The sequence below is a fragment of the Tremella mesenterica genome (genome assembly GCF_000271645.1).
Source record: "Tremella mesenterica DSM 1558 unplaced genomic scaffold TREMEscaffold_5, whole genome shotgun sequence".
NCBI classification, from domain to species: domain Eukaryota; kingdom Fungi; phylum Basidiomycota; class Tremellomycetes; order Tremellales; family Tremellaceae; genus Tremella; species Tremella mesenterica.
Genome location: NW_006711229.1, coordinates 1,149,340 through 1,174,482, shown reverse-complemented (window position 1 = coordinate 1,174,482; position 25,143 = coordinate 1,149,340). Strand labels below are relative to the sequence as shown.

Genomic DNA, 25,143 nt, shown 5'->3' with positions numbered 1-25,143 from the left:
GTCAAAGTACTCTCAATCCTCGTCCCGGGTAACAGCCGAGTTCCAGGGTTGCTCGATCTTCTGTGAGAACATCATTCCTCGGAAACGTTTGCTTCAAATGGATCAGCATCACCGATGATCCTCGGGTCCCTAAAACTATCGGGGAGTCTGTGATCTTCAAAGACGTATGAGCACAAGCCGTTACCCACTATGTTGAAATATGGCGCGATTTTGTAGGTGGATCTCTTCTACATTAGTGTCTCTGGACCAGGATAATCATCAACTGCTGCATGAACTTCATACACATCATGAACAAATAGTACAAAAATTAGAGCTATTCGATCGTGAGATCCCACGCGAATTGATTGATAGTCACTTGGTGTTCGTACTGCCATTAGTTTTTTGTCTCGGCGTGCCACCTCGTCCTAACTCAATCAATCGGGAGTATGATCCTGAATTATCTGACGAGAGGCATACACCACTCCCGGGGAGGCAAGAAACTAGAATGTACATGACTTACATCCTGTTCACACGTGATAAAGGCAATCAAAGTGTAAGGACCAAAAAGCTCTGTCGGAGCGGTCAAGTTGTAATCGACCTCTCGAACTCCTTGGTGAAGTTTGTGACTGGTAGTTAATTGCTGGTAATTTTCATATGTATTGATAGCTGCTATACAAAGATGAGTGAGGATGATACGTTCTCCCATGTTTCCTTCAGGTGGTCAGAAACAGGTACGGTCAGACTGGACAGAGCGTGAAATGAGAAGCGACTGTTACGCACAAGAGAGTATCAACTTCTAGCAGGATTCCAGGGTTGTAGCCACTTTGAGTGGTGGAATCGGATAAACCCCATGCCACCTGCTTGTCAGGGAGTAACTCACTACAGTCTAGAAAGTGCGCGGACAATCAAATAGGTGTTTTTGATAGTTTACTTACACTGAGAGGCAAGGTGAAATAGTTTATCTCCTCAATGACCAGAGTCGCTGAGAATTCTTCTCCGGCTTTGATCGTTAAAGGGGCGATGACATTGTTGACTTGATAGTAAGACGCGGAAACCAGAGTTTGAATGGCAAGTAGAGGAAGGAATCTTGTGGAGAGCATTGTGAATGTCGAGGGAATCAAGCTGAGGGTGGAGCTTATAGTATAAAACGACTCCAAGAGGTCTGCAAATATCCACGCAGGTATTCGAGTTCCTAGAGACAGCTCTTCTGCCGAGGACTGTATGCGTCGTGGAAACGTACAGCCGGTCATCTTTCCCTGGATCCCTCGAGTTCTAAGGTGCGGACGAACTCCACGGAGCCACAGAGGACAGGCAGCCAAAGTATCGTCGCTACACTTCCCGGATGGAAATCGAGAACAGATACAGCCTGATCGCCTCTCGAATAGTCGTGGGGGGAATGAATCCCCCACTCATCAATGATCCTCGGGTCCCCAAAGTAATCTTGGAACACAAGATCCTTGACATTCTTTGAGGTCAGAGAATCCCCCACTCTGTTGAAATATGGCGTGATTCCTTAGGTGGATCTCCGGAACGTCAATCCGTTCCTCTGGTAGGAGTGATACACCACGACACACGTACTCTGGTCATTCGAGCACGTTGCAGTTGCAAGACGAGCACAATTCAGACTGAGAAGCCTGATTGACTCACCATCCGTTGACAGATCATAATATACCTACTTCCAACAGGCAACCTGTGATGTTTATCAGATTAGGCAATTAGGCAATTGTTCCCCGGACATACATACTTACCAGGAGTGTTCCAGGGACTGAAAAAACGGCACACAATCTTACAGCCTCATGTCTCATATCGGAGACTGACCCGCATTGGGATGATTTGATAGTTGGTAAAATACCTACTCTTCCCTCTTTATGTGTCAGGGAATACATTAACATGATAAACCGTGCGCAGGGACTACTGTCCCTTATTGGCGATGACGTCTTGGAGAATGATACAACATCAACACAGCTTGTGCATATCAACAATCGGCTACTATTTCTCATCACCTAGTCTTATTTAAATATGATCCATGGATTATGGTAAACAACATTATCCTGAGAAAAAGTGTAGAATGTGTTCACCCCTCATTCAACTGTCACTGGCTGAGAGAAGAATACAACACTGAGTTCTCCCGAAGCCTGTCAATCAGCATCACACTTATCTCACCTTGAAAGACATATACCCCCCCCTACAGAGAGATACATGATCTTGGGAAAAGGATAGTGTAGTGGAAGATGGGGCTCAGTCTAAAGTGGATAAACCGGGTGGATCACTCACCCCGGTGAGATAAGTGATACCGGCCACTAGATCGAAATCTCCAGAGAATTCATTCGGGACGGTTACGGAATAGGTAGCGTTGCCGTCATTGCCAGGAGTGGATTTACTATTGGTTAGTTGTCTTCTTTTACTTCTGGATCTCTTCCATATAGAATGACAGATTATGGAGCTTTGCATCATTGGGAATCACCGGATGGACGGGGAATATCAAGGTAAAATTGAAGAAGTAACGCTGGGTGGAGATATAGGGGGATGATATCTGATGTGGAACGAGTGAAACTCACTATAGACTATCGTACCCGATCACACTACCTTCACACATAGTACAGTCGAAAGCTTTATTCTTGAGACCCCAGACCACCTACTGATTAGCATTTCGTTTATCGAGACATCATGCTACATCCTTCTCAAAAGATCGATGAATGTCTGGAGGTGATCGAGGGGATGTTCAGACATTTGAGGAATTCGACAAGGAGCAGTACGAAGGGGTGAAGGCAGCTTTAGTCTGAATGAAGAAGTTATGGAGGGTAGTACGGGTGATGAAGTGAGGAGAACATGAGTGCATGAATGAAGAGGGATTGGCAAGGACTACACTCACGCCGAATTCTTCCCAGTTGGTGATATATCCTTCGGTATACAGTACCGCCGTAAATTCCTTTCCTACTTGAAGCGTGGTAGGAGCCGACATGTTGTAAACTCGTCCCATAGCGATCGGGATAGCAATCAGAGCCGTGAACACGAAAGCGAGTTTGTTGAAGAGCATAGTGATAAGTGAGTGGCGAGTGGGAAGAGCTGAAAGATGAACGATTGAGTTGAGATGATGAGAGAGCAATGAAGAGGATTTTATAGGTTAGTGAGAACGGATTAGTAAAGAGAAGACCAATCTGATAATCGAGCATAGCATTTTTCATCTCCGAAATGTTTAGTAATGCTATGCTTGAGAAAGTAGAAGTCGCTCTGTGGTGAAAGGAGGATTAGAAGGTGAGAAACAAAAAAGTCATAGCCTTCAAGATTACCCCATTCACCACAAGTTCTGGCCATGAGTTTGTGATGCTAGTAGGTTTTGTGAGGCGTAATAGCGCGGCATGTCTGCGGAACGTGGGAAAGAATGACCCATGAGTGTCAGCGCTGGTAGCAAACCATCAATGACTGCCGAACGACAGAAGCGATGAGGAAATCAATAAAGTCGTAAACCTCTATGGTTGGAAGTCGATCGAGGGCATTCACAAAGAAGATGCGACGCCAGGTTAAGCTGGTCACATTGAGATGGATACGTGTCGGTCATGTACATTTTCGAGATGGTGTCGAAGAAACATTTCACAGAATGGCCAATTTCTCAACAAGTAATGTCGCTCCTTTTTGCCCTTCCGCCTCTATTGCCTGTCTGACATCTTTGCTTCCCAGAACCGACTTCACATCTTGTAGTCTCCCGGCATCCTCAAGTCCCCCAATCATTTCCAAAACAATAAACGGGGAGCCCTTGGCCAATTCGACCACGTTTGTCTCGCCTCCTGCTTCCGACGATGTGATGGCTTGCCAAAAGGCTTGACTGAAGTCTGATCGGAGCTTTTGATCGACGACTTCTACAGCGGACAACTTAGAGTTGAAGTGACCTCCTGACAGCATGGTCTTGTATGTTCGACTGGCGTGGGGTAAGTCGAGAATGTGATATCCAGTGGAAACTGTATACGGTCCGCAGATGGGTTTAATGAGGGCCTTGATGGCTTGACTCTTATCTAAGGTCGTCAGTCCACGAGGACTCTCGAAGGGAAATTGGGCCAAGAAGACTCACCACCCATAGTTGACAACATAATTTCTTGTACAACCAAACCCGCGCCTGGATCTCTAACCATCTCTGGGCCCTTCTCTTCTACGGCTTTCAACAGTCCTTCACTGGCATACGCCCGGATCTCTTCTCGCCGTAGGATAGGATCCTTCTTACTCGTTGCGAACTCTGTAGCTTGGGTGGCGGATACTTGGAGAGATTGAAGTACAGCCGGTATATTGTGTCTCGTTGATGTAGGTGCTAGGAGATAAAGCATGGCTCGACGGCCGGTTTTGTCAAAAGCGAGGGTGTGAGAAAGGGTCGTGATATCCTGATCATTTAGCATATTCTGGGCAAATCGGAGTAGCTTACCGAGATGAAAGTTTTGCCCATGAGTTTGGTGTCGCTGTAGGTCAGTACGATTCCACATCGGTGGCATTGTGCACTGACTCGACACAGTCAAAGGCGGTGAACAAGACTAATTGAGCTTCTGCATCTTTGCAGATGGCCTCTGTGTGCTTTCGAAGTTGCTGCAGTGTCTGTTTGCGTTCCTACGGGTCAGATACGCAGGATGAACATCCACACGTCACTCACTTTGGCATGACCTCGGACGATAAGGAATCGCACGACAGACGATCCGTCCTTCGTATGAATGATTTCCGGCAAGCTTTCCAAAGCACTTGGGGGTTAGCAACTAGTCACTCGAGACTGAGGTAGCATGATCACTCACGCAGACAGCAGCTCATGCATCTTCGTCTCAGCAATCTCGGTTTCCAGAAACCGATAGATGCATGTGAGATATTCCAGAACCAAGCGGTGGAAGATCTGCTGAGTCAAAGCTTTCTTCTGAGTGGAGTTGAAGCTTGTCGTGAGCAGACGTCTCTGTTTGTAAGTGCTGACTTACACGTCCACAACTGTCTTTCCGACCGCATCGAGTACTCTTTCCTTTCCTGTTCCCTCTCCCATAGTGGAGAGCACCTCTTCCAGACCCTTGATCTCATCTTTGCTATCGTCAAAGATGATGACTTCCTTGGGGTAAAATCCTCGGATGAGGAGCTTACGCTCTTTACCGGTAGCGTACAAATCGTAGAGATCTGCCAATGGCTGCACGGCCTCTGCGTGGGACAGGAGGCGGAGAAGATCGGGGGATATGGCTTGTATGAGAAGTGGTCGAATAGTAGGGCAAAATCTGATGAGTTTGCCAATGAGGAACTATTGTCAGCGATAATCTCCCCGTAAAAGCTGCTTACTTTTGAGTACTTGGACTCCATCATTGCTCTCCATTGGGGTTGAAGTTCCATAGCGACACCAAGACGCTCGTCTTTCCCGCCGTGTTTGACAATCGGTCGGTCAGCCGTGCCCACGACTGAGAGCTTGCACATACCGTTTGCAGGATCCGAGCCCCTTTATGACTCCTGAAGATTTCCCCCACTCGTCCTTGTGCGGCTGTCCACAGCTCGGCGATGGTTGTCTTGCGTTCTTCTTTTGCGAGGTCTGACCGTCTTGCCTTTTCCCACAAAGGTAGTAGAGTGTCTTGGAGGAGGGGATAAGAAGGGAGTAAGGTTGTTCGGTGAGGCTGAGCAGCATGCAGAGCGGCTCTTTCGGCTTTTGTCATTCTGACCTTTTTCTCTGCGGGGGGTTCGTCTTTCGTAAGCTCGTCTGGCTTTTCATCCAAAGAGTCTACATCCATTCCGTCCGACTCTACGTCCTCCTCGTCTGGTTCATCGCCCATCCCCTGCTGAGTGATGGGCCGCTTGCGTTGTGGGGCTGCATGTTCAGGAGACTTCTCGGACTTGATACTCGGCTTCTGAGCTCTCGATGGCTTGTTGAATCTTGCAGACTTGAACTTTGCCCTGTCATTGCTGGACGGGCCCGGTCGCTTGATACCACGAGTCTTGGTGGACATGACGAAAAGATGGAAAAGTGTAAGTAAGTAGGTGAAGAAAACATGCACCAAACTGGTCCCAGACGAAATCTTTGGCCAGGCACTAATATCATGACGTGTCTATACCTCACCCAAAGGATTTTGGAGCGGTATCAAAAGTATCAATCACCCTTCTCGCCCCCTCACTCACAAAGGGGAATTTCCTGACCATATTTCCTCTACATTCCCTCTTGTTCTTCTTGTCGTATCTTGCCTCATAACCTGCTCACCCATCTATCAAGCAACGCCATTCAGAAATTCTGGTACCTGAAGCCTCGATCACACCTCTGGGAGGACGGTCAGAAGATCATGAGCGCTCCACTGGCCCCTTCCTTCCGTCCTTTACCTTGAGGAGAGATATGTTCTCACCCACCTTTGCAATATGAACCCTGGCTTTTTGATTGGGGCTTACCTCCTAATATTGATTCTACCACTTCTGGTCTGTCTCCGTGGCGAAGCTGTACCCGATCCATATCCCGCAGTCGTTTCTCTACCCCCTACTCGATCCCCAAGACATCTTACTCCAAGCGTCGCCCGTCCGGAAGTCGATTATGACTTGCTACCATTCGTATTGGTATCGACCATTGACGGCGCGTTACATGCGGTAGATAGGGATGGAGGGAAGATACGGTGGACTTTGAGCGATGGGGTAGATCCTTTGGTCGGTGGTGGGTTTCGAGGGCGAGTGGATGGAGAGGAATACATCGTTGAGCCGCTCAGCGGAGGCTTGTTTGTATTCGAAGAAGAGGATGGGAAGCAAAGCCCCAAAGTACGCCGACTACCTCTGTCGGTGGAACAACTGTGAGAGGTTTTACACTCTTAAGGACATCAAAACTGACGGGAAAAGTATCGAGCTCTCTCCATTCACCTTTCCTCACTCGCCCGGTCGGATTTTCACAGGCTCCAAACAATCATCTCTTCTCACTCTAGATCTCCGCACCGGCCAGCAGCTGGACTGCTTCACTACTCTGTCTGCCAATCTATCCCAACTTGCCGATGATGGGTCATGCGATGCAGATCTTGATGATCTCGAAAGCCGCCCTCAAAACCCCCAAGACATTCTTTTTGTCGGACGTACAGATTATCGCCTGACCATACATTCCTCGCCAGCTCCACTTCTCACAGGAGAGGCTCGCTCACCTCGAGGAGACCAAAGAGGGGTCCAGGAAATTGTCTACTCAACGTACCTGCCCAACAGCTATGACCGGCCTATGGCGGAATACTGGGCAAAGTCCGGAATGACAAAGCAACTCTGGGAGGCAGATGGAACCGAGGCCAAACGTTTGAGAGTGGAGCTGGGTCATGATGGTGTGGCTGTTGGTGTGGAACATGGCGGCGGAATGCGATGGGTGTCCAATCTTGGTAGTATAGGGTGGGTTATATATATCTTAGGTCTAACATTGCTGATAACTCCAGAATCGCTGTATACGATATCCTTCTTCCTCTTACGTCTGGGGCCAAACCTATACTTGTCCCTCAACCTCCTCCTCATCTCCCGTCGCTCTTCCCTCTCCCTGCGAAAGTCCCAACATCACAGCTCGACATACGTAACAGACCTCCCACGACTTATATCGGGGCCCTTCCTTTGTCCGTCGATCCTTCCGAAGAACCCACGAATGCCTCACGATCCCCAACAAGAAATGTTCCGGGCGATAGTTCTTCTCATCGTCGGCTTCTCTATGCCCTTTCGTCCGACTCGTACCCCTTGATCAACTTTGCCCCTCCTCCTCGGCCCGGGACGTTGGCAAATGGCTCGTTTCTGCTGACGGAGGAAGTCCTCGAACAGGACCAGCTTCTTCCTTACCTTCTGGATCCACCAAAGGAAGAGGTACGTTTGATCGAGGGTGCTGAGGAACATCGTGATGTCGGCCCGAAAGGGCGGCGAACGGTGAAAGGGATGTGGCCGGTGTTCATGCTCGGCGCTTTGGTGTCGCTGGGGGCGATGGCAGTAGGAATCACCCGTTGGAGCAAATCTGCAGCCCAACAGCACATCACTGCGCCCACAGAGAAGACGCCCCTTCTTGTTCAAGATGTCTTAGAGCTACAAGCACCAAATGTCGTTGTGACACCTCCGGAAGTCGTACAAAAACGGCTGGGGGTCACCTTTGAGACGCCAAAGTCGGAGACCGGGGATTCCAACGGGACAACCTTAGCCCCGTCAGGGGATTTGGAATTAGGCAATGTCCTCAAGAAGAAGCCCGGTCGGCGGCGGGTCAGGGGCAAGAAAAAGAAACGCGATTCTCCTGGTCAAGAAGAACAGGAAGGCGGTGAAGATGAAGCGGAGTATGATGATCGTGGTGAAGGAAGCAGCACCTCTCCTTCCCCACATATACGTGAAAAGCCGTTGCCCGACTTACCACGGCAACTGTCCACAGTGAATCTGAAGGATGAAAATGACAAGGAGAGTCTAATAATTTCAGACTCCGTCATTGGTCAGTGATTCATCTCACGTTCATATGAGGTCCGCTGACCACTCAGGTTTCGGTTCTCACGGTACGGTCGTGCTGAAAGGCACGTGGGGCGGCAGACCTGTGGCAGTCAAACGGCTCTTGAGTGATTTCACTCGTTTGGCGAGTCAGGAGGTCAAGCTACTGCAGGCTAGTGACGACCATCCGAATGTGATTCGATGTGAGTGAGAGAACATGATCAATGTTGCCATAGCTGACATCTCAGATTACTGCCAAGAGCGAAGGGATAATTTCCTGTATATCGCCCTGGACTTGTGTCAGGCATCTTTGGCGGACCTGATGGAAAGCCCGGATAAGTACCAAGAGCTGGCAAGTGCACTGGATAGGAAGAAGGCGTTGGTTCAAGTCATGTCGGGGTTGAACCACTTGCATGCGATGAAGATCATTCATCGGGATATCAAACCTCAGTGGGTGTCTCTATTGATTTTCATTGCTGTCACCGTCCTTTTTTCACCAGATGATCCTATGCTCATTCCTCTGGATCCCACTTTCACCCCCCACTTCTAACTTCTTTCCCTGTTTTGCGTGATGATTGATAAAACTATATGGAATTTGCGAGTAAGTGTTCTGATGGTCTAGAAACGTACTCGTATCTCAAGCCAAAGACGGATCCCTCCGTATGCTCGTATCAGATTTCGGTCTCGCTCGTCGATTAGAACAAGACCAATCCTCTTTCGCTCCAACAGCTAACAATGTCGCTGGTTCACTCGGATGGCGAGCTCCTGAATGCATTCGAGGTCAAGTCCGATTAAATGAAGATTTCGATCCTTCTTCTTCACATTCACACTCTTCATCGTCCTCTTCCACTTCTCTTCTCGACTTTTCACAGTCCACGGACGATCTATCCGGCGGTAAAAAGTCACGTCGACTCACCAAAGCCGTGGATCTGTTTGCGTTGGGTTGTTTATGTTTTTGGGTGTTGATGTCTGGTGAACACCCTTATGGTGAGACTTACAATCGGGAGAGTAATATCGTGAAGGGAGAAATTGTCAATTTGCCCATGTTGGATATTTTAGGGGAAGAAGGATGGGAGGCAAAAGCTTTAATCACGGCTTTGTTATCTATGAACCCAGAGACACGTCCTGGGACCGAGGAATGTTTGAGTCATCCTTTCTTTTGGACGGCAGCGAAAAGATTATCATTTTTGTGTGATGCTTCGGATCGTGAGTGTTTCATACATTCTTCTTCTTCTCCGTCTGCTTACTCCCCTATGTACCTCCATCCAAGATCTTGATCCCAGTCTTGATCCTCTTACTTCTGCTCCTTTTCCTTCCCGGCGGCTCCAGAAACGTGCCACACTAGAGTGGGGAAGGTGCGTTGACCAACAGGCTTTGAGAATATGGAACTTGATCCCCCCGACCCTACCCTCGTTTTACTCGAAGCAGACGCTCCGAGCATAGTAGGAACAGATTGGTATACCCGATTAGATCGAGTGTTCATAAACAACCTAGGTAAATATAGGAAATACAAAGGTCATACCGTCCGTGATCTTTTACGCGCAATGAGAAATAAAAAACATCATTATCAAGATCTCGAACCTTCCGTCAAACGACATTTAGGTTCTTTACCCTCTGGATTTTTAAGTTATTTCACAACGAGGTATCCGACTTTGTTCTTACATGTTTATGGAGTGGTAAACGGGAGTGAACTGAGACATGAGGCAATGTTTGATATATATTTTAGAGAGAGATGATGTGACTTATCACGAGTGAGAGAACGGATTTCGATCTGTTTGGAGTCATATGTGGTGAAACTGGATTTTAAGAGGAAGGGGATCTTAAACAATTATTGAACTTGAACAATGATGATTAGTGGAGAAGAAAAATGTGAATATCTGTTGAAATGTTGTACTCATAATGCAATTTCATATACTGTTCAAGTCTTGTTATAACATGATTCATCCGTTTCGACATTGGATTATCTACTCACCATCCCTTTTCCTATGAAGATAAACGGGTCGGTGAAGCTTTTGATCAGTCCTTTTCAGACCAAAAGGAAGAAAAAAGAAAACACTTACAGCTTCTAACAACCCTATGAACTCCCCTAGAGATCTTACGACTTCATCTCCTCCTTCTCCTGCTCCTCCAGTCCTCCACCATCCCTTGTCTTGACTAGCAATTTCCCCTTTTATAGAAATATGATCCCTTGCTGGATCACTTCGATTTTCTTCCTTCTCTTCCTCACCTTCTCCCATTCTCTCCTCTATCTTATGATCGTCTTCTTCTCTTACTGTTGACTCTTTCGACTGTCCAAGTCTGTCTTCTTCCCTTAGTCCCAACACTTTCGATGTGTCAGGATCAGCGGGTTTCTGTTTTTCCGAAGTAGAGTTCGACGAATCGGATGAAGGTATCAACTCGTCTGGTCTAAAGCCGGCTAAAGAAGCGTCCGGTGTCCAAAGTATGAACGAAGTGAAAGTACGAATAGGAACTAATTCTCTTATACCTGGTCTTCCTGAACTGTCTCTCTTCTTTTCCTTCTTCCCTATCACTTCATCCACCTTGAGCTCAATGGGAATCCCATCAGACTCCGAAGTGATTGGAGCTTTCAATGGCGAAGGTCTAGTCGTTGACGGCTGTGGTGAGAGTGAAAAAGTAGGTAATTGATCTTCCGTCCCTGGAGAAGGGATTAATTCTTCTTTAATCTCCTCATCTAGTTTCATCTCCGTCCCATCACTCTCATGATCTATTACGGGGGTTTGACCAATATCCTCAATGTCGATGTGCATGATAACGTCCGATATCTGCTTATTTTCCACTTTCCCAGAAACCTCATCGTCTGATTTGTTTGGGAGTTGGGCATCTTGATTAGGATCCATATTCTTCAATGGAGATATTACGCCTAAACGTTTTTTAGGTGTAGGAAGAGGTTTTTTTAATGGAGTAGCTTCTTGAACTTTGATCTCAGGAATCATCGTTTTTCTTCTTTTATTTGGTGTTTGAACATTTATCATTTCAGCACGTATTATCATACCTTCTTCTTCTTCTTCATCATCATCATCATCCTCATTGTGATTTTCACCACTTTCTCTTAAAGTTGTAGAGCTTGAACTTCCAGTACCAGGTGTCAAATTAGGAGAAAAGTCCGTTTCTTCTTCCGTATCAGAATCAAGTTTATATCTCTTCGTCCGAGTTACAATACCCCTTTTAGGTCTTGATAAAGCTACTTGTCCTACACCTTTCACTCTACCAGATCGTCTCACATTCGTTTGAGAGGAAATGTCATCTGATTTCTCATTGTCATCTGGATCGGATGGTTCGTTGGAGGTGGAAGAGAAAGATATGAGTGATTGAGTAGGAGGGATAGAGACGATCAAACCTTTATATGCAGATGGAAGGGATATGATCTGACCGACAAGTTGTCTTCCACGGAAAGAGGCGATTGGTGTTCCGGTAGGTATCTGAGAGTTTGGGGGAGCGGGACGAGGTATGAAGTATTGAGAGAGAGAAGGGTGTGTATGAGGGACTGATGGGATGTTCAGCGAGAAGGGGAGAAGGTGAAGGGAGGTGGGAGTGGGAGTGAGCGACTCGGTAGGTGCAGGGAGAAGGACAAGAGGAGGGGAAGATGACATATTGAAAGGAGATATCGCTATGGGTTTAAGGGGGTAGAAGATAGCCAAATGGTGCTCATGGATCATACTCTAGAACGGTCGAACGACATGGAGATTCCGTTTCAGAAGACGCGACGACGCGCGGTGGAGGTGAGGTAAAGAATTTGCTTCCGTCCCTTCCCCCACCCCATCCCCCTCCCCAACGACAAAGACGACTCTTCGTAATGAACTTGTAAAGTATCAAAGTAAGTATTCATACTCCCTTGGTTCACACTGACTACTACTTCTGACCTATCTACCACTTACTCTCTCACCGGAATCGGTTAATAAAGAAACCCCGAGTCACCCTCATGAAGCTAGTCGACTTCCCACAAAGGAGCACTTTCCTTTTACTCTCCTTCCCCAACCTCATCCCATTGTTTCAATTGTCGTCAGACCGCTGTAACCCCTCATGTCCTTTACTGAATTTTCATACCATACGATTATCCCTGAAATAAGTCACCCGAGGGATGTTTACACTTCTCACCAATCTATCATCGTGACATTTACTCACATCACTCACTTTCACTACTTTTTACCACTTCATTCTTAACTACCTTTCTATCGACCGGGAGCTCTTATGACTTGTCATTTCGGCTTTGCAACACGTCATCTTCACTGACACATTTGTAAACTTCCTCTCCTTTGATCTTTTACCCCCTTCCTGTCAGCTCATCTCTCTCACAGCACAGCGCGAATTCAAGTTACATGTTGTGAGTCCGACCGATATCCGAGCTGAGTGCTTGAATTCGAAGACTCCAAATATCCACACTCTCACACCATCCTGCTTGACCGTTGGCGAAGCAGCCCTAGAGGATAAGTCGAACATCGTCAAATCCATCAATTCCGACTCAAGATCTCTCTGTTGACATCCATTGTCTAGTCCCTCTCCTGTCCTACGGCAGCCGACTTCTTCTTGGAGAGTCATAGGCGTCTTCATCTCCACTTCTTCCCCCTTATCCATCTTACCTATCTCACTGTCTAACTGGAGACGTCGATCATCACAACTGGTATAAGGATCCCTACTGAGTAGTCCAACTGGTGATAGCCTTGTATTACTCTCTCCCGACCACGATGTCAGATACTCCTCAACCGACAGTGACCACTCAATGGTCAAACTTTCATTCACCCATCTCTCCTTCTCAACCACAGAATTACCTTCCCCAATCCGCATCCTCACCCAATGCCCGACATCCCCTCACAAGACCCCTTTCGCCCGATTTACCGACCAAAGACGCTTTGTATTTATTCAGCAATTTTGCCAGTTACATGCGAAGCCCTGGTGAGGGTGCGGAGGGTATTCGAAACAGTGAAGATTTCAGGGATACAGTTAGGTTATTGGATCATGCCAGAGTGAGTATCGGAATCTCTTCTTGTAACGAAGCGGTTAATCGACTGACTGTTAGTATCTGGCATCACAACCTTATTCTAATGTACATGTTTTACATTTGAAATATCGATTTATAGGACCAGGGAACGAAAATGCGAATAGATATTCCACGGGGGATCAAGGTACTCGTATAAACGATAACGGTGTACCGGTGAGAAATCCAGTTCCACAACCTTTTAGCGTTTTACATGATCCGGTGGTAAAGATTGATTATCGTAAGTCTACCAATGGTTTTCGCCAATCACCGTCCCCTGATTCACGTCATCATGTCGTTTCATTGTCTCCTGCCTTGGATCATTAGTTCAAAGTCTCGGCTGTCCGAATGAGTTCTTGTTCGTAGTTGACTCGCAGGCGATCAGGGAGTGTTTGAACCTCTTCCCGCTCAAGCCGTATTCGCCCACATCGCCAGATCCTGTCAACCTCCACCACGAATCATTGTCATCTCTTACGTATGTTCCAAAGTGACCGAGTGGGTGTTTCTTTCCACCCCTTTCCGATTCCTCCCTCTTTGAGTTCTTATCACCATAATTCAATGGTCTCGACTATGTTTTCCTTCTAAAATCCACAAAAGAATAGTATGTCGGAGAGACCATGGGTAATGATGGATAAGCCTTGAAGAGTTGACTGACACACAGAACTCACCTCGCATCATTATCAACCTGGGCTCGTACATCCTCTCCACCAGCATACATATTTTCTCCATTAGAAACCCGTCTTAGAGAAAGTAGACCACTTCATCTTGCTTTACACCACGCGATACCAATGTCAATGTACGCTTGGCCTGCCGAATCATCACCTTCTTTCACTCCATCTTCATATCCCAATATCTATACCGAATCAAGTATATCTTCATCTGAACAACCATTCCCATCTTCCAACGGTTCTAGATTTTTGAAACAACAACCGGAGAACGAACCAATTCGTGAAATCCAACGATCGAATTCTCCAAATGGTGAAAATCAACAAAATCGTCAAATAGAAAAGATAGCTCAAGTACCTATCCCAAATCCTTCCACAAGTTATATTCCTAGGAGTGGATCTTGGAATGTCCCTAAACCTCAAACTTTGCTAGTTTCAAATTCACAAGAAAGACAATACCCTCCTGATCCAGTAGCAAGATTGACAGTTATCACAGCTTCTGCACCTATACTTCATTCTACTCCTTCAGAGATACCTGATCCATCACCAAGTAGAGGAAATTCAGCACCTTCTCATCATTCCCATGCTCACTCTAACCCTGACCCTGATCTTATTCCGGTTACAACTTCAAATCAAGACCATTCACAAATGATCAATACATCTTCCAATTCTGCGAACGAGTCGAAAAAGAAAGATGAACAAATCATACAAATGGATGATATTCATAAGAAACAACTTCAAAAATCACATGGTCAAATTGGAACACTTCAACCTGATAGAATACCATTATGGATGTTAGTACCTGGTTTCGGCGCTTTGAACGGGTCTACGGCAATGTCGATAGGTATACATTTACATGAATTCTCAGCAATAAATCTCAAAATGACACCACAAGCTCAATCTAGATCATTTTCTTCAGTAGAAGCGGGGATAAAAACTTCTCCTATAGCATTAAAACCTGTTAAACGATTTGAAACTTTAGATTCCATGCAGAAAGATGGAAAGTTGAAAGAAGAAGAATCCTTCATCAATAAGGGAATGGAAGGAACGGGAAAGAAAAAAGTCGCTTCTGTTCAAATGATAAAACAACATTTCAAAGATAGAGCAGGATCAACTTCCATTATACGTCCTATCGAAGGAGGAATTTCAGGTAGAGATGGTATACATGGAAAAGGTGTAGAAGTCAATGGGGTGAATGGTGGAGGTGGAAGTGAAAGTGGTATTGGAGGTGGAAGTGGAATGGGAAACGAAGGAACAGGTCCAATGATAATGATAACTCCACCTGATCGTAAACCTCCAATGAGTTTAGAATCTCTTGGAAGATCTGGTAGTTGGCCAGCAGGAGTAAACAGAGTTACAGGTTGGAGAAAAGGTAGAAAAGAAATGATGGAAGATACATTAGAAGAATTAAATCTAGGTTTAGGTAGTTTAGATCAAGATTTAACTGAAAAAGTCGGTAGGTTGTTAATTGGTGATTATCATAAGAGGAAACAACAAGAAGGTGAGAAAGAGAAAGAAATGAGAATAGGTGCTGAACAAGATATTTATGTTTGTATGATTAGATGGTAGATTATGGATCTTTTTGTGCTAGAGAAGTATCCGTGATGTTATACCATATCTTTCTTGATCAGACACATGCTGAAAAATCCATGATTGTCCAATTAGTGTGGAGGACCACTTTGAAAATTTAGAACATTGTGAGGAACGAGAGGATTCATCATGATATGTTTCACGGTGGGTAAGTTTGAAAGATGCATGAACAATGATATATGTTGTTTGATCACAAGAAAGAATTGAACCGTTCGATAGCAAGACGGATAGATTCCAATTCAGCGTCGAGTTTTTCCAACTACAGATCAGCTCAAATCAACACGATCAAAAACACTTCGAGCTCCTTGTTACCTGAGCGGACAAGCAGAATGACATATGACAATCTGATACTGGTGACCATGCCCACCAAGTGCGGCATTGTCGGAGAAGAAGAAACCCTCACTCACCTTGTCTTGATTACTCGCCTTGGCCTCTTCCTTGACAGTCTTTTCGTAACTCGGTTGTTGGATCATCTTGAGTAACTTCTCCTTGTTCCCCACAACCATCGCTTGACGTTTATCAAGTTTGTTCAATTCGGCATTAGCGTCGACTTTTCCCTGTACATCAGTATCACAATTGTTTCATCTCAGTTGATTCTGATATGTGTTGTCATGTCTCGCGCACTGTGATACCGTAACGCACAGGAAGGTTGCCAATGCAGGAACCAAAGTAAATGTGTAAGGGTAAGGTAAGGAATACCGGTAGGAGGCGAAGGAAATTCAAGTGGGCGGAGACTCACCTGGACCACAACATGAACCGTAACGTCCGTGGTGACGAGTTCCGACCCACAACCTTTCGGGACTTCATCATCTTGCTCAACAACCAAACAAGTCCCACAACCTTTGGTGAGAGCTATGATGATATCGCGTTGAGTTTCGAACATTTGTCTTTGGTCGGCTTTCTTGGTTTGAAGAATGACTATTGGTCAGTTTATTCAATGTCCTGTGGTGTTCATATGTGGCTTTTCTCTTTCCATGGGGAAAGCACTCCATGCGCCCCATCTCGCGTTGGCTGCGACGAGATATAGAGCAAAGATAGATCAGAAGTGCAGTGACAAATGTTACGATCGATGAATTGACACTCACTGGTGATCTTATCCTCGAGCGTCTTACCGTTGGTAGGTAAATTATACAGTCCCGAGACCGATCGAGCAGCTTTGATGCACTCGACCACCAGATCAAAGTCCGCAGCTGCTTCGGGAAAGTCCTGACGGGCATTCTGACAATTAGCTACGCTACACACATTGTCCAGTCACATAACACCTGATCATGCACAGGCATAGGAGTGCAGATTCGGGATTTAAATTGGGAAGATCGACATTGGGATCACTCACCTTTTCAGGAAACGAAGCCAGCATGATACTCTCACATGTATCGTCCAATCGTCTAGGCAGTCGTTGCCATAGATCTTCCGTCACATAGGGCATGAATGGGTGCAATAACTTCAACCCTCCCTCCAGACATGTATACAATGTGTTTTGGGCAGATGTTCTGGCTTTGGAATCGGCGTTGGACTCGAAGAGTGGCTTTGTCGCTTCCTGATTATTCCTCAGCAAAGAACCTGTGTGGCAGGTGTTCATCTGTCTGGAAGTGCGAGTAAGGGACGTCATATGAGGGCGAAAAGTAGGGAGATACGAAATATACTCACAATGTACACATCACATATGTCATAGAAGAAATACGCATATGCGGCAGTAGTGGCATCATAGAACTCGCGAGCGTCGAGAGCGTCATTGACGGCAGCACAAGCAATATTGTATTTGTGATACAGCCACTTTTCCACCAAACTCTCCTCCCCATTCGGCTGGATATTAGCTTCATGCATCTTACTACAGGTTGGAAATCGAGTGAAGAAGAACAGTACGCACCAGAGGAGAAGCGCGCGGAACGAAGCTCGCCCCTGGTTGTCTTTTACCCTCAATGTCGACGAGGCCAAATCGGAACAAACTGAATTTCGTAGCGTTCCATAATTTGTTACAGAATTTGCGATAACCTTCGACACGGCTGATATCCATGTTGATGTCCCTTCCTGCTTCATGAGTGTCTTTCCATTGCGCTGAACAAGTTTCTGCCTCACAGCCGCGTGAATGATTCAGCTAGGACGCGGGATATACAGTGGAGAAGATGACAGAGCAAAATCAAATAGGGATCACTCACCACCGGTCACATAGTTACATAGAGTAAATCTTAAAGCATCCGTCCCACATTGTGGGATCCCATTGGGATACAACTTTTTTTGACCCTCTTCAGCCTTGACGATCTCTCTATCAGGCAAGTTTCCCATCCGTAAGTCGTTATGTAATTTCTGCAGCGTTTGGCCCGTGATAATATCCAACGGATCAATGACATTCCCAAGAGATTTGGACATCTTCCGACCATAGGCATCTCTGACCATAGGATGACAAAAGACCTCGGGATAAGGCATTCGACCAGTGAGTTGATTACCGAAGAAAACCATGCGAGCGACCCAGAAGAAGAGGATATCCCAACCTGTTTCGAGGATAGAGTTGGGGTAAAAGAGCTCCATGTCTCGAGTCTATATGATCAGCCTGTTACTCCTGTGGTAGCATGTGTGCCCTCAGATGCACTAAGACTAACCTTTTCTGGCCAGCCCATGGTAGAGAATGGCCATAGACCTGAGGAAAACCATGTGTCGAGCACATCTGGATCTTGCGATAACGTATATCTTCGCCCGTTGGCTCTTCGTTCGGCTTCGACCTCTGCCTCTTCCTGACTTCGAGCAACGATCCAGTTCTTGTTATCGGCGGTCTTTGATATCAGCACCAGACAGACAGTCGGACAGCCAAGCAAAGCACCTGCTGGTGAAGATACTTACATCTGGCACCTCTCCCTCAAACGCCTGCAGATAGGCAGGACATCGATGACCCCACCACAGTTGCCGGGAGATGCACCAATCCTGCATGTTTTCCATCCATCGCACCCACTCATTTGCCGAGGATTTCGGTTTGATGTCTAATTCGCCAGCCTCGGTACGCTAAGGTGTCAATAAGTCCACGCCAAATGCTGAGGAACAGACCCACTCTAAGGGCCTCTTCGGCTAAAGGTTTGCAGTTTACCCACCACTGGGGCTTCAGGATTGTCTCTACGACGTCACCGGAGCGACTGGTTGTCAGCTATTCCGCTTTGCCATGATTGAAGCCTGTATCTTTGGGTTGAAAAGCACTCACGAGCATATAGGGATCTGCATATCGTTGTCCTTCTGTTCGACGTACAACCCCTTCTCCTTCAACGCTTGCAAAATTGCATTTCTGACATGCATTCGTCTCATTCCCTATCGGTCAGTTTTCTCACGAACATTTAAAGGGCATGTCTCACCTTATAAGGTCCTGCGTTCTCGTTGTACGTCCCATCATCGTTCATCAAGCTAATGAACTCCAAGCCATTCCTCTGAGCGCACTCGAAATCGTTCGGATCGTGCGCTGGGGTGATCTTTACCGCACCAGTCCCGAATTCCATGTCAACAGTGATGGCATCGGTGATGATGGGAATACGCCGGGGAATAAAAGGGTGAACAGCGAATTTGCCATGGAGGTGTTTGTACCTGGGATCGTCGGGATGAACGGCTATGGCAGTGTCACCAAGCATTGTCTCGGGACGGGTGGTCGCCACAATGATTTTCTCATCTACAATGTCAGCTGAGAGGAATGAATTTTCAGATGGACCTACCTGAACCTTCGATGGGGTAGGCGAAAGAGGTAATGACACCGAATTCAAACTTTTCCTTGACGTCGTACCCTTTGACATTCATGAGTGTCCGACCTGTCAAGTGTTTTTGGTCGACCTGACGACATAAGTGAGGTCCTCGTACCAGCCGGAAGACTGACCTCCAGATTTGACAAACTGGTATTCAGGTAGCAGCACCAATTGACGAGACGATTTGCACGATATAAGGAGCCACGTTCATACATCCGGCAGAAAGTTTCAAGCACGGCTTTGCTCAAATTCTATCTCGTCAGCGATTTTCTGCCAGAGAGTGAGAATCTGACCTCATTCATGGTAAATGCCACACGGTCCCAGTCGAAGGACCCTCCCAGTCTCGACATTTGGTTTGTTATCTTTTCTTGGTATCTCCACAGTCAGCTTGAGACTTCGATGTTGTAGGTCCAGCTCACTGATCTTTCCATTCCCAAACTTTCTCCAGGAATTTCTCCCTTCCATAGTGATGCCGTGAATGACCTTCCGTCTTTATCAATCTAGACTCAACCACCGCCTGAGTTGCGATGCCGGCGTGATCATATCCGGGGAGGAACAAGGTGGTATATCCCTGCATGCGTTTCCTATGTGTTCAACCACCATTTCAGAAATAAGATGATTTGACTCACCATCTTATCAAAGCGTCTTCCAAGGACACGGTGAGAGCGTGGCCGATGTGAAGGTTACCGGTGACGTTGGGAGGAGGAAAAGTGATAGAGAATGTGCCTTTGTCCAGAGGTTCCCCATTTGGTTTGAATCGTGGTTTGAAGAAACCTTTGGCACGCCACCATTCATAATGACCTGCTTCGACCTGTATAGGATCATACCCGCCGGGAGGAAGGTCGCCTGAAACATCTGTCATGTCAGCTTTGATCACCTTGAGCAACGTATCACTGTACTCGCCTTTCTTTTCTCCAGGTGGTGTGGTGTTGACCCATGCCTCGGTAGGGGCTACCTCTTTCTTCTCCTTCTCTTTCCTGTCCTTCTTCGTGGCGTTGATTATAGGTGCGGCAGCCTGTTTGGCGGCAAGCCTGGCCAGTTTTTCTAATCTTTTTGCTTCTTTTTTGGCTGGAACATCAGCAGAGTTCTTGACAGTGGTTACAAGACTGACCTGCACTCTTGCTCACCTCCCCAGACCCCTCGCCCTCTTCTCCCCCCGGAGCACTGGTCTGGGCAGGAGAAGATGAAGGGGAAGGAGCTGCGGGATTGGTTTGCTCAGCCGGCAATAACTCGGACTGCACTTTACTTTGTCCCTCTGCAGACATTGTAGATGAAGTACTGCGGTACAGCTTTTGTTGATTAATTGTTGTTGGTGAGGGTGATAGAAACGAAGAGGTTGAGCTCGGACTTTGAGCGAGTCGAAATGCGAGATGAACGAGTACAGGGGTCCTTTGGATGAATGGATATGTCGAGATGCAGAGCCGTATACAGGGGGTTATCATACACGCAGCGAGTGCAACGTAGGGAGCAGTGAGCACAAAGGTGAGAGAGGAATGTCGAGTCGATGTTGCACCTGTAACACCTCGAAAGTCAGTGACTTTCAGACTTTCTTTCAACCGTGGAAGAGTGATAAGCTTTTATCGGGAAATTATGACGTGGGCAAGCGGTCAGTGACCGACCGCCCGAGCAGAGCAGAGCAGCTATGTACATGGCAGCTATTGTCTTTCGTCTATTCGTCTTGTAGCTTAACAGAAAGGCAATATGATATCGGTCAGTACGCTGCATCTTGAACAAGATCTATCATCTGACATACAGGCTTTCTTCATCTTCAATCGAAAGGGAGAGGTTCGCTGCTATTCACTCCGAACATGGCTCTTTAGCTGACAAATAGGTACTCACCTCCCGATTATTTCGTACAGATGTCAAGTGCGTGTCCTTGCTCGTGGATTCATGACTAAGCTGATCTATAGACGTTCCATCTCCGATGTCTTTAGAATTCAAGTCATCTCCAACGCAGACGTCCGTTCACCTATTATCACGCTCGGCTCAACATCCTTCTTTCATGTCAGGGTCGGCAATGTCTACCTGGTCGCTGTGACAAAGTCAGCTCTACCTTCTTTTGAAACTTCCGAATTTAGCTAATTAATCAGGTGTAATGCCTCTGCCGCTTTGGTGTTTGAGTTTCTCTACAGATTTATGAGTATCTCGAAATCTTATTTTGGCAAACTGGACGAAGAGAGTGTGAAGAATAATTTTGTCTTGATATATGAGCTATTGGATGGTGAGCCCCATTCGTGGGATCTTGCCTGAGGGGTGGTGCTGACACATGTAGAGATATTGGACTTTGGGTATCCTCAAAATTCGGAAACAGACACGTTGAAGATGTACATAACGACCGAGAGTATCAAATCGGAGCTTGCAGTGGTACCTCTCCTTCGGCCACAAAAGTTCACAGCTGATGAGTGAAAGAGAGAGGACTCGTCAAAAATCACCATTCAAGCAACCGGTGCTACATCTTGGAGACGTTCGGACGTCAAGTACAGAAAGAATGAAGCTTTCGTTGATGTCATCGAAACTGTTAATCTCATGATGAGCAAAGAGGGTGTGTCTATTCACTTCTGAAGTACGCGGCTGCAAACTAACCTTCAGGTACTGTACTACGAGCGGATGTAGATGGACAAATCATGATGAGAGCTTATCTGAGTGGAACACCAGAATGTAAATTTGGTTTAAACGATAAGCTGGTCTTACAGAAACGGTAAATAGCTCGTGCAGTAATGTAGTCACTGTGAAGCTGAACACCCAGGGGCGATTCAGCACCGAAATCTGAAAGCGCGGTGGAACTGGACGATTGTCAATTTCATCAATGCGTTCGATTAGGAAGATTCGATTCTGATCGTTCCATATCCTTCATCCCTCCAGACGGCGAGTTTGAGCTTATGAGGTGAGTATTTCATGATATGTTTGTGACACATCCTAAATTGTTTTTTTAGATACCGTTCTACCACCAATATAAACCTTCCGTTCCGTTTACAAACACATGTAGTGGAGCCTACAAAGTCGAAAGTGGAATATACTATACATTTACGTGCCGCGTACGATCCTAAATTGAGTGCCAACAATGTGGTGTTGAGAATACCTACACCTCTGAATACCACGATGGTCAACACTAAAGTCGGGATAGGAAAGGCAAAGTATGTGCCTGCTGAGAATATTATCATTTGGAAGTGAGTTTGTCCGCCTTCTTACTCGTTCCTTGCTCTCCACCCCCCGAACAGCTGCTTTCGTACTCATGTATGCCTTCGTCATTCGCTGTCAGAAAACTCTCTGACGTGTAGGATCCCTCGAATACAAGGAGCTCAAGAAGCCATCCTCACTGCCGATGCCGATTTAGCTCAAACCACTCATCGTCAAGCTTGGTCTCGTCCTCCTATAGAAGTAGACTTTTCCGGTATGTCCCTTCTTCTACCTCTCGCATTCACTCACGCTTCAGTGGTCATGTTCACAGCCTCTGGTCTACTTGTCAGGTTCTTGAAAGTGTTCGAAAAGAGCGGTTATCAATCTGTGAAATGGGTCCGATATCTTTCCAAAGCCAGTGGGACATATCAAATCCGAGTAAGTCTCCAAAACATATGCTTTCACTACATGTATCACCCAGCTGACATGATTTTTAGTTTTGACACGACATCATGACATGTATAGAATCAGTGATCTTGTAGTCTTTGTAACATTCCTTAGTAGGTTTGCATCTGGTGACAGCCACTTTCGATTGCATATTTTAAGGTTTCACCAGCTAAACGTGTCCATGTTTTACAACAATCCATGTCTAAGACCTCTCTGCGCACATGGTCAAACACACTACTTGTTGACGCTTGATATATGGACTCACATCCTACGCCCCTTCTACCGCTTCCCTAATCACCAGCTCACTAAGTCGGGTGGTAGGTGTCAAGAAGACAGCGAAGGAAAGAAAGAACGACCATCACCGTCAATTCCCTCCATGCGCCCCACTCCTCCTCCCCTCTTACCCTCGCATTCTTCCCATCAAGTCCACACTGTTCATACCCCTCGCGGACCCGGGGGACATTCTTCCTCATCACCACCAGATTCACCTTCTGCTTCCCCTCATAGGACAACGGCATCAAGGAGGGATTCCCCCCATCGCAATATGTCTGAGAAGACAGAGGGAGGAGTTGGGCATGGTGGGAACCCGTTTCATGAGAAGGATCTGGTATGTTTGTTATAACTCACTTACTTTGCTCTCTACCCTTGTATAATATACCGACCTCGCTCAGTCCTCTTCCTGGCTCTCATCTTCAACTCCTCACTTCTACCGCTTCATAGCTCGCTTCTGCCATGATCTCCCCTCCCTCGAGATGGCGTAGGTCGAGCTGACGATAGATGGGGGCTAAGGTGATTGATATCACACCTAACATACCTGAAAAGAAGTCCAAGAGATTATCGGCGGCTATGATCAGTCAGCCTTCCCGTTCCTTCCCCCATTCTCTCCTCACCCCGGTCACTCTTCTCGACTCCTGGTCGCCATGGACTTCCTTCGAAGAGGGACTATACCTGGTACACTGATAGCGCATTTGGAAGAAATTACCTATATAAGTGCAACCTTGCTAACGGACAGTACCTATCTGGATATGCCTCTCTTCAGCCGTCATATTATACAACAGTATGTTCATTCCATCCTGAAGAATCTTCTTGCTGATAGACAGAATACTTATACTCTAATCTCAATTTCCCATACGTACGTCCATCCCTCTTTCCTATTGCAACATGACTGATTTTGCAGCCAATCTTCATGTAAGCTGTGAGACTGATTGCGGTTCCAGGCTGATTGTTCAAGAACTTCTTATCATTTAGGATGTGCCGTGAGCTGGTCTACTTTACAGTGATTAGGTATAGCTGACATACAGGCCATAGGAACCAGAGTTCTCAGAGCCACCACCCATTTAATGGACGGTTTAGATAATGTCAACATGACCGTGAGTTTTTTCTTTGCTTTTTCCTGATGGAAGCTGAAATAAAGCGTGATACATATTTCAAATCGATTTTACCCATTGGTGTCCTCTTTTCAGGCTCTCTCATTTTGAGTAACACCGCTTATCTCTCGTAGGTTCATTTCGGGAACTGTGGATCGAGCACTGAACTGAGGATAAAGATTGAGCGTATCATTCATTCAGATGTTAAAAGCTTTCACGCCCGTTGCTATCCTCCTAATCTCTGCCATCTTCAAATTACAGGCTTTGACCCAGAAACTGGTCATGATCGTCATCGTAAGTCCTCTGTCTTTTCAGATCCCGAGCTCATAGATGTAGCTCATCTCGACCGGTTGTGCTTTAGGTCAGCTTGCACAATGCGATCGTTGATTCAGCTGATTAGTAGCGGCCTACGGAGAGGTTCATTTTGAATTATTCGGTTTTTTGTGCCAGGCGAGCGCGGTGTTGTTCGAATCATCCAGACTTGTGATGATTCAAATATTATTACAAGGATTCAAGGTCAGTGGGCTATCTTCCGACTGGCTGTCTTCTGACAAAAAAAGATGGATCCACTCTGCTCTCTTCATTATTATGCGCCAGTGAGTGTATCGAATACAAACTGTCCGTCAGACGGTACACTTAAATGTCTAGGTATGCGCGATTATCAACGCATGTTTCATCCCATTCACGGAAGGATTAGCTCCCTTTCGTGAGCTCGCCAGGATAGGACCTTTGGTCATGATCACCAATGCCGGTGTGGCTTTTGGATTGAATGTCGCTGCTGTCTTTCTGATCGGTGCTGCTGGAGGTTTGGTATTGACACTGGCTGGAGTGTTCAAAGTGAGTCGTCCTTCCAAAGAAGCTCGTACTATAACAGGACCTCCTGA

The 25,143-nt window shown here is 46.4% G+C and overlaps 8 protein-coding genes across 8 annotated transcripts; 4 read left to right on the top strand and 4 right to left on the bottom strand.

Moving 5' to 3' along the window:
- Positions 1-71: 71 nt before the first annotated feature.
- TREMEDRAFT_62440 (uncharacterized protein) lies at positions 72-1,784 on the bottom strand (the record flags this gene model as incomplete). The annotated part of the gene is made up of 6 exons (XM_007004653.1): positions 72-224; positions 500-605; positions 760-836; positions 915-1,171; positions 1,627-1,651; positions 1,728-1,784. 6 exons carry the CDS (start codon positions 1,782-1,784, stop codon positions 72-74), a joined length of 675 nt encoding a protein of 224 aa, XP_007004715.1.
- Positions 1,785-2,060: 276 nt separating this feature from the next.
- Positions 2,061-3,016, bottom strand: TREMEDRAFT_62439 (uncharacterized protein; the record flags this gene model as incomplete). The annotated part of the gene is made up of 4 exons (XM_007004652.1): positions 2,061-2,114; positions 2,254-2,359; positions 2,538-2,614; positions 2,852-3,016. The coding sequence occupies 4 exons, from the start codon at positions 3,014-3,016 to the stop codon at positions 2,061-2,063; spliced, it is 402 nt and encodes a 133-aa protein (XP_007004714.1).
- A 480-nt stretch (positions 3,017-3,496) lies between these two features.
- On the bottom strand, positions 3,497-5,928 carry TREMEDRAFT_73909 (uncharacterized protein). The gene is made up of 9 exons (XM_007004792.1): positions 5,403-5,928; positions 5,269-5,361; positions 4,923-5,230; positions 4,749-4,880; positions 4,613-4,697; positions 4,469-4,569; positions 4,391-4,424; positions 4,046-4,349; positions 3,497-3,989 (listed from the first exon to the last, which is right to left on the bottom strand). The coding sequence occupies exons 1-9, from the start codon at positions 5,922-5,924 to the stop codon at positions 3,571-3,573; spliced, it is 1,998 nt and encodes a 665-aa protein (XP_007004854.1). The 5' UTR covers positions 5,925-5,928; the 3' UTR covers positions 3,497-3,570.
- Positions 5,929-6,138: 210 nt separating this feature from the next.
- Positions 6,139-10,287, top strand: TREMEDRAFT_73908 (uncharacterized protein). Its single transcript, XM_007004791.1, has 7 exons — positions 6,139-6,743; positions 6,790-7,314; positions 7,359-8,374; positions 8,421-8,570; positions 8,616-8,817; positions 8,990-9,573; positions 9,739-10,287. Exons 1-7 carry the CDS (start codon positions 6,325-6,327, stop codon positions 10,101-10,103), a joined length of 3,261 nt encoding a protein of 1,086 aa, XP_007004853.1. The 5' UTR covers positions 6,139-6,324; the 3' UTR covers positions 10,104-10,287.
- A 2,783-nt stretch (positions 10,288-13,070) lies between these two features.
- TREMEDRAFT_30856 (uncharacterized protein) lies at positions 13,071-15,594 on the top strand (the record flags this gene model as incomplete). The annotated part of the gene is made up of 7 exons (XM_007004410.1): positions 13,071-13,349; positions 13,403-13,601; positions 13,738-13,855; positions 14,022-14,356; positions 14,459-14,643; positions 14,755-14,943; positions 15,019-15,594. 7 exons carry the CDS (start codon positions 13,071-13,073, stop codon positions 15,592-15,594), a joined length of 1,881 nt encoding a protein of 626 aa, XP_007004472.1.
- A 169-nt stretch (positions 15,595-15,763) lies between these two features.
- TREMEDRAFT_71677 (uncharacterized protein) lies at positions 15,764-20,593 on the bottom strand (the record flags this gene model as incomplete). Its single annotated transcript, XM_007004790.1, has 19 exons — positions 15,764-15,874; positions 16,023-16,172; positions 16,355-16,533; positions 16,701-16,833; positions 16,949-17,152; positions 17,263-17,418; positions 17,483-17,643; positions 17,772-18,150; positions 18,213-18,383; positions 18,451-18,609; positions 18,656-18,737; positions 18,803-18,906; positions 18,951-19,258; positions 19,302-19,416; positions 19,460-19,579; positions 19,622-19,703; positions 19,748-19,912; positions 19,958-20,396; positions 20,440-20,593. The coding sequence occupies 19 exons, from the start codon at positions 20,591-20,593 to the stop codon at positions 15,806-15,808; spliced, it is 3,330 nt and encodes a 1,109-aa protein (XP_007004852.1). The 3' UTR covers positions 15,764-15,805.
- Positions 20,594-21,029: 436 nt separating this feature from the next.
- Positions 21,030-22,961, top strand: TREMEDRAFT_30756 (uncharacterized protein; the record flags this gene model as incomplete). The annotated part of the gene is made up of 11 exons (XM_007004401.1): positions 21,030-21,113; positions 21,160-21,194; positions 21,239-21,370; positions 21,419-21,549; positions 21,601-21,689; positions 21,738-21,870; positions 21,918-22,026; positions 22,075-22,212; positions 22,262-22,495; positions 22,607-22,719; positions 22,762-22,961. The coding sequence occupies 11 exons, from the start codon at positions 21,030-21,032 to the stop codon at positions 22,959-22,961; spliced, it is 1,398 nt and encodes a 465-aa protein (XP_007004463.1).
- Positions 22,962-23,669: 708 nt separating this feature from the next.
- TREMEDRAFT_30762 (uncharacterized protein) lies at positions 23,670-25,096 on the top strand (the record flags this gene model as incomplete). The annotated part of the gene is made up of 12 exons (XM_007004402.1): positions 23,670-23,745; positions 23,905-23,949; positions 23,993-24,024; positions 24,070-24,080; positions 24,124-24,148; positions 24,194-24,262; positions 24,307-24,389; positions 24,439-24,553; positions 24,596-24,620; positions 24,663-24,775; positions 24,820-24,855; positions 24,908-25,096. Coding segments are annotated over 12 exons (819 nt in total), but the record flags the coding sequence as incomplete, so codon positions are not given.
- Between the last annotated feature and the right edge of the window lie 47 nt (positions 25,097-25,143).

Bases quoted from the DNA above. Each gene is read 5' to 3' on its own strand.
- TREMEDRAFT_73909 (XM_007004792.1), bottom strand. From the start codon at position 5,924: ATGTCCACCAAGACTCGTGGTATCAAGCGACCGGGCCCGTCCAGCAAT. The intron at 4,881-4,922 runs GTAAGTCAGCAC...GCTCACGACAAG, and splicing joins GGAAAGACAGTTGTGGACGT to CTTCAACTCCACTCAGAAGA. The intron at 4,570-4,612 runs GTGAGTGACGTG...TCTGACCCGTAG, and splicing joins TCGTCCGAGGTCATGCCAAA to GAACGCAAACAGACACTGCA.
- TREMEDRAFT_73908 (XM_007004791.1), top strand. From the start codon at position 6,325: ATGAACCCTGGCTTTTTGATTGGGGCTTACCTCCTAATATTGATTCTA. The intron at 6,744-6,789 runs GTGAGAGGTTTT...TGACGGGAAAAG, and splicing joins CCTCTGTCGGTGGAACAACT to TATCGAGCTCTCTCCATTCA. The intron at 9,574-9,738 runs GTGAGTGTTTCA...GTTGACCAACAG, and splicing joins TTTGTGTGATGCTTCGGATC to GCTTTGAGAATATGGAACTT.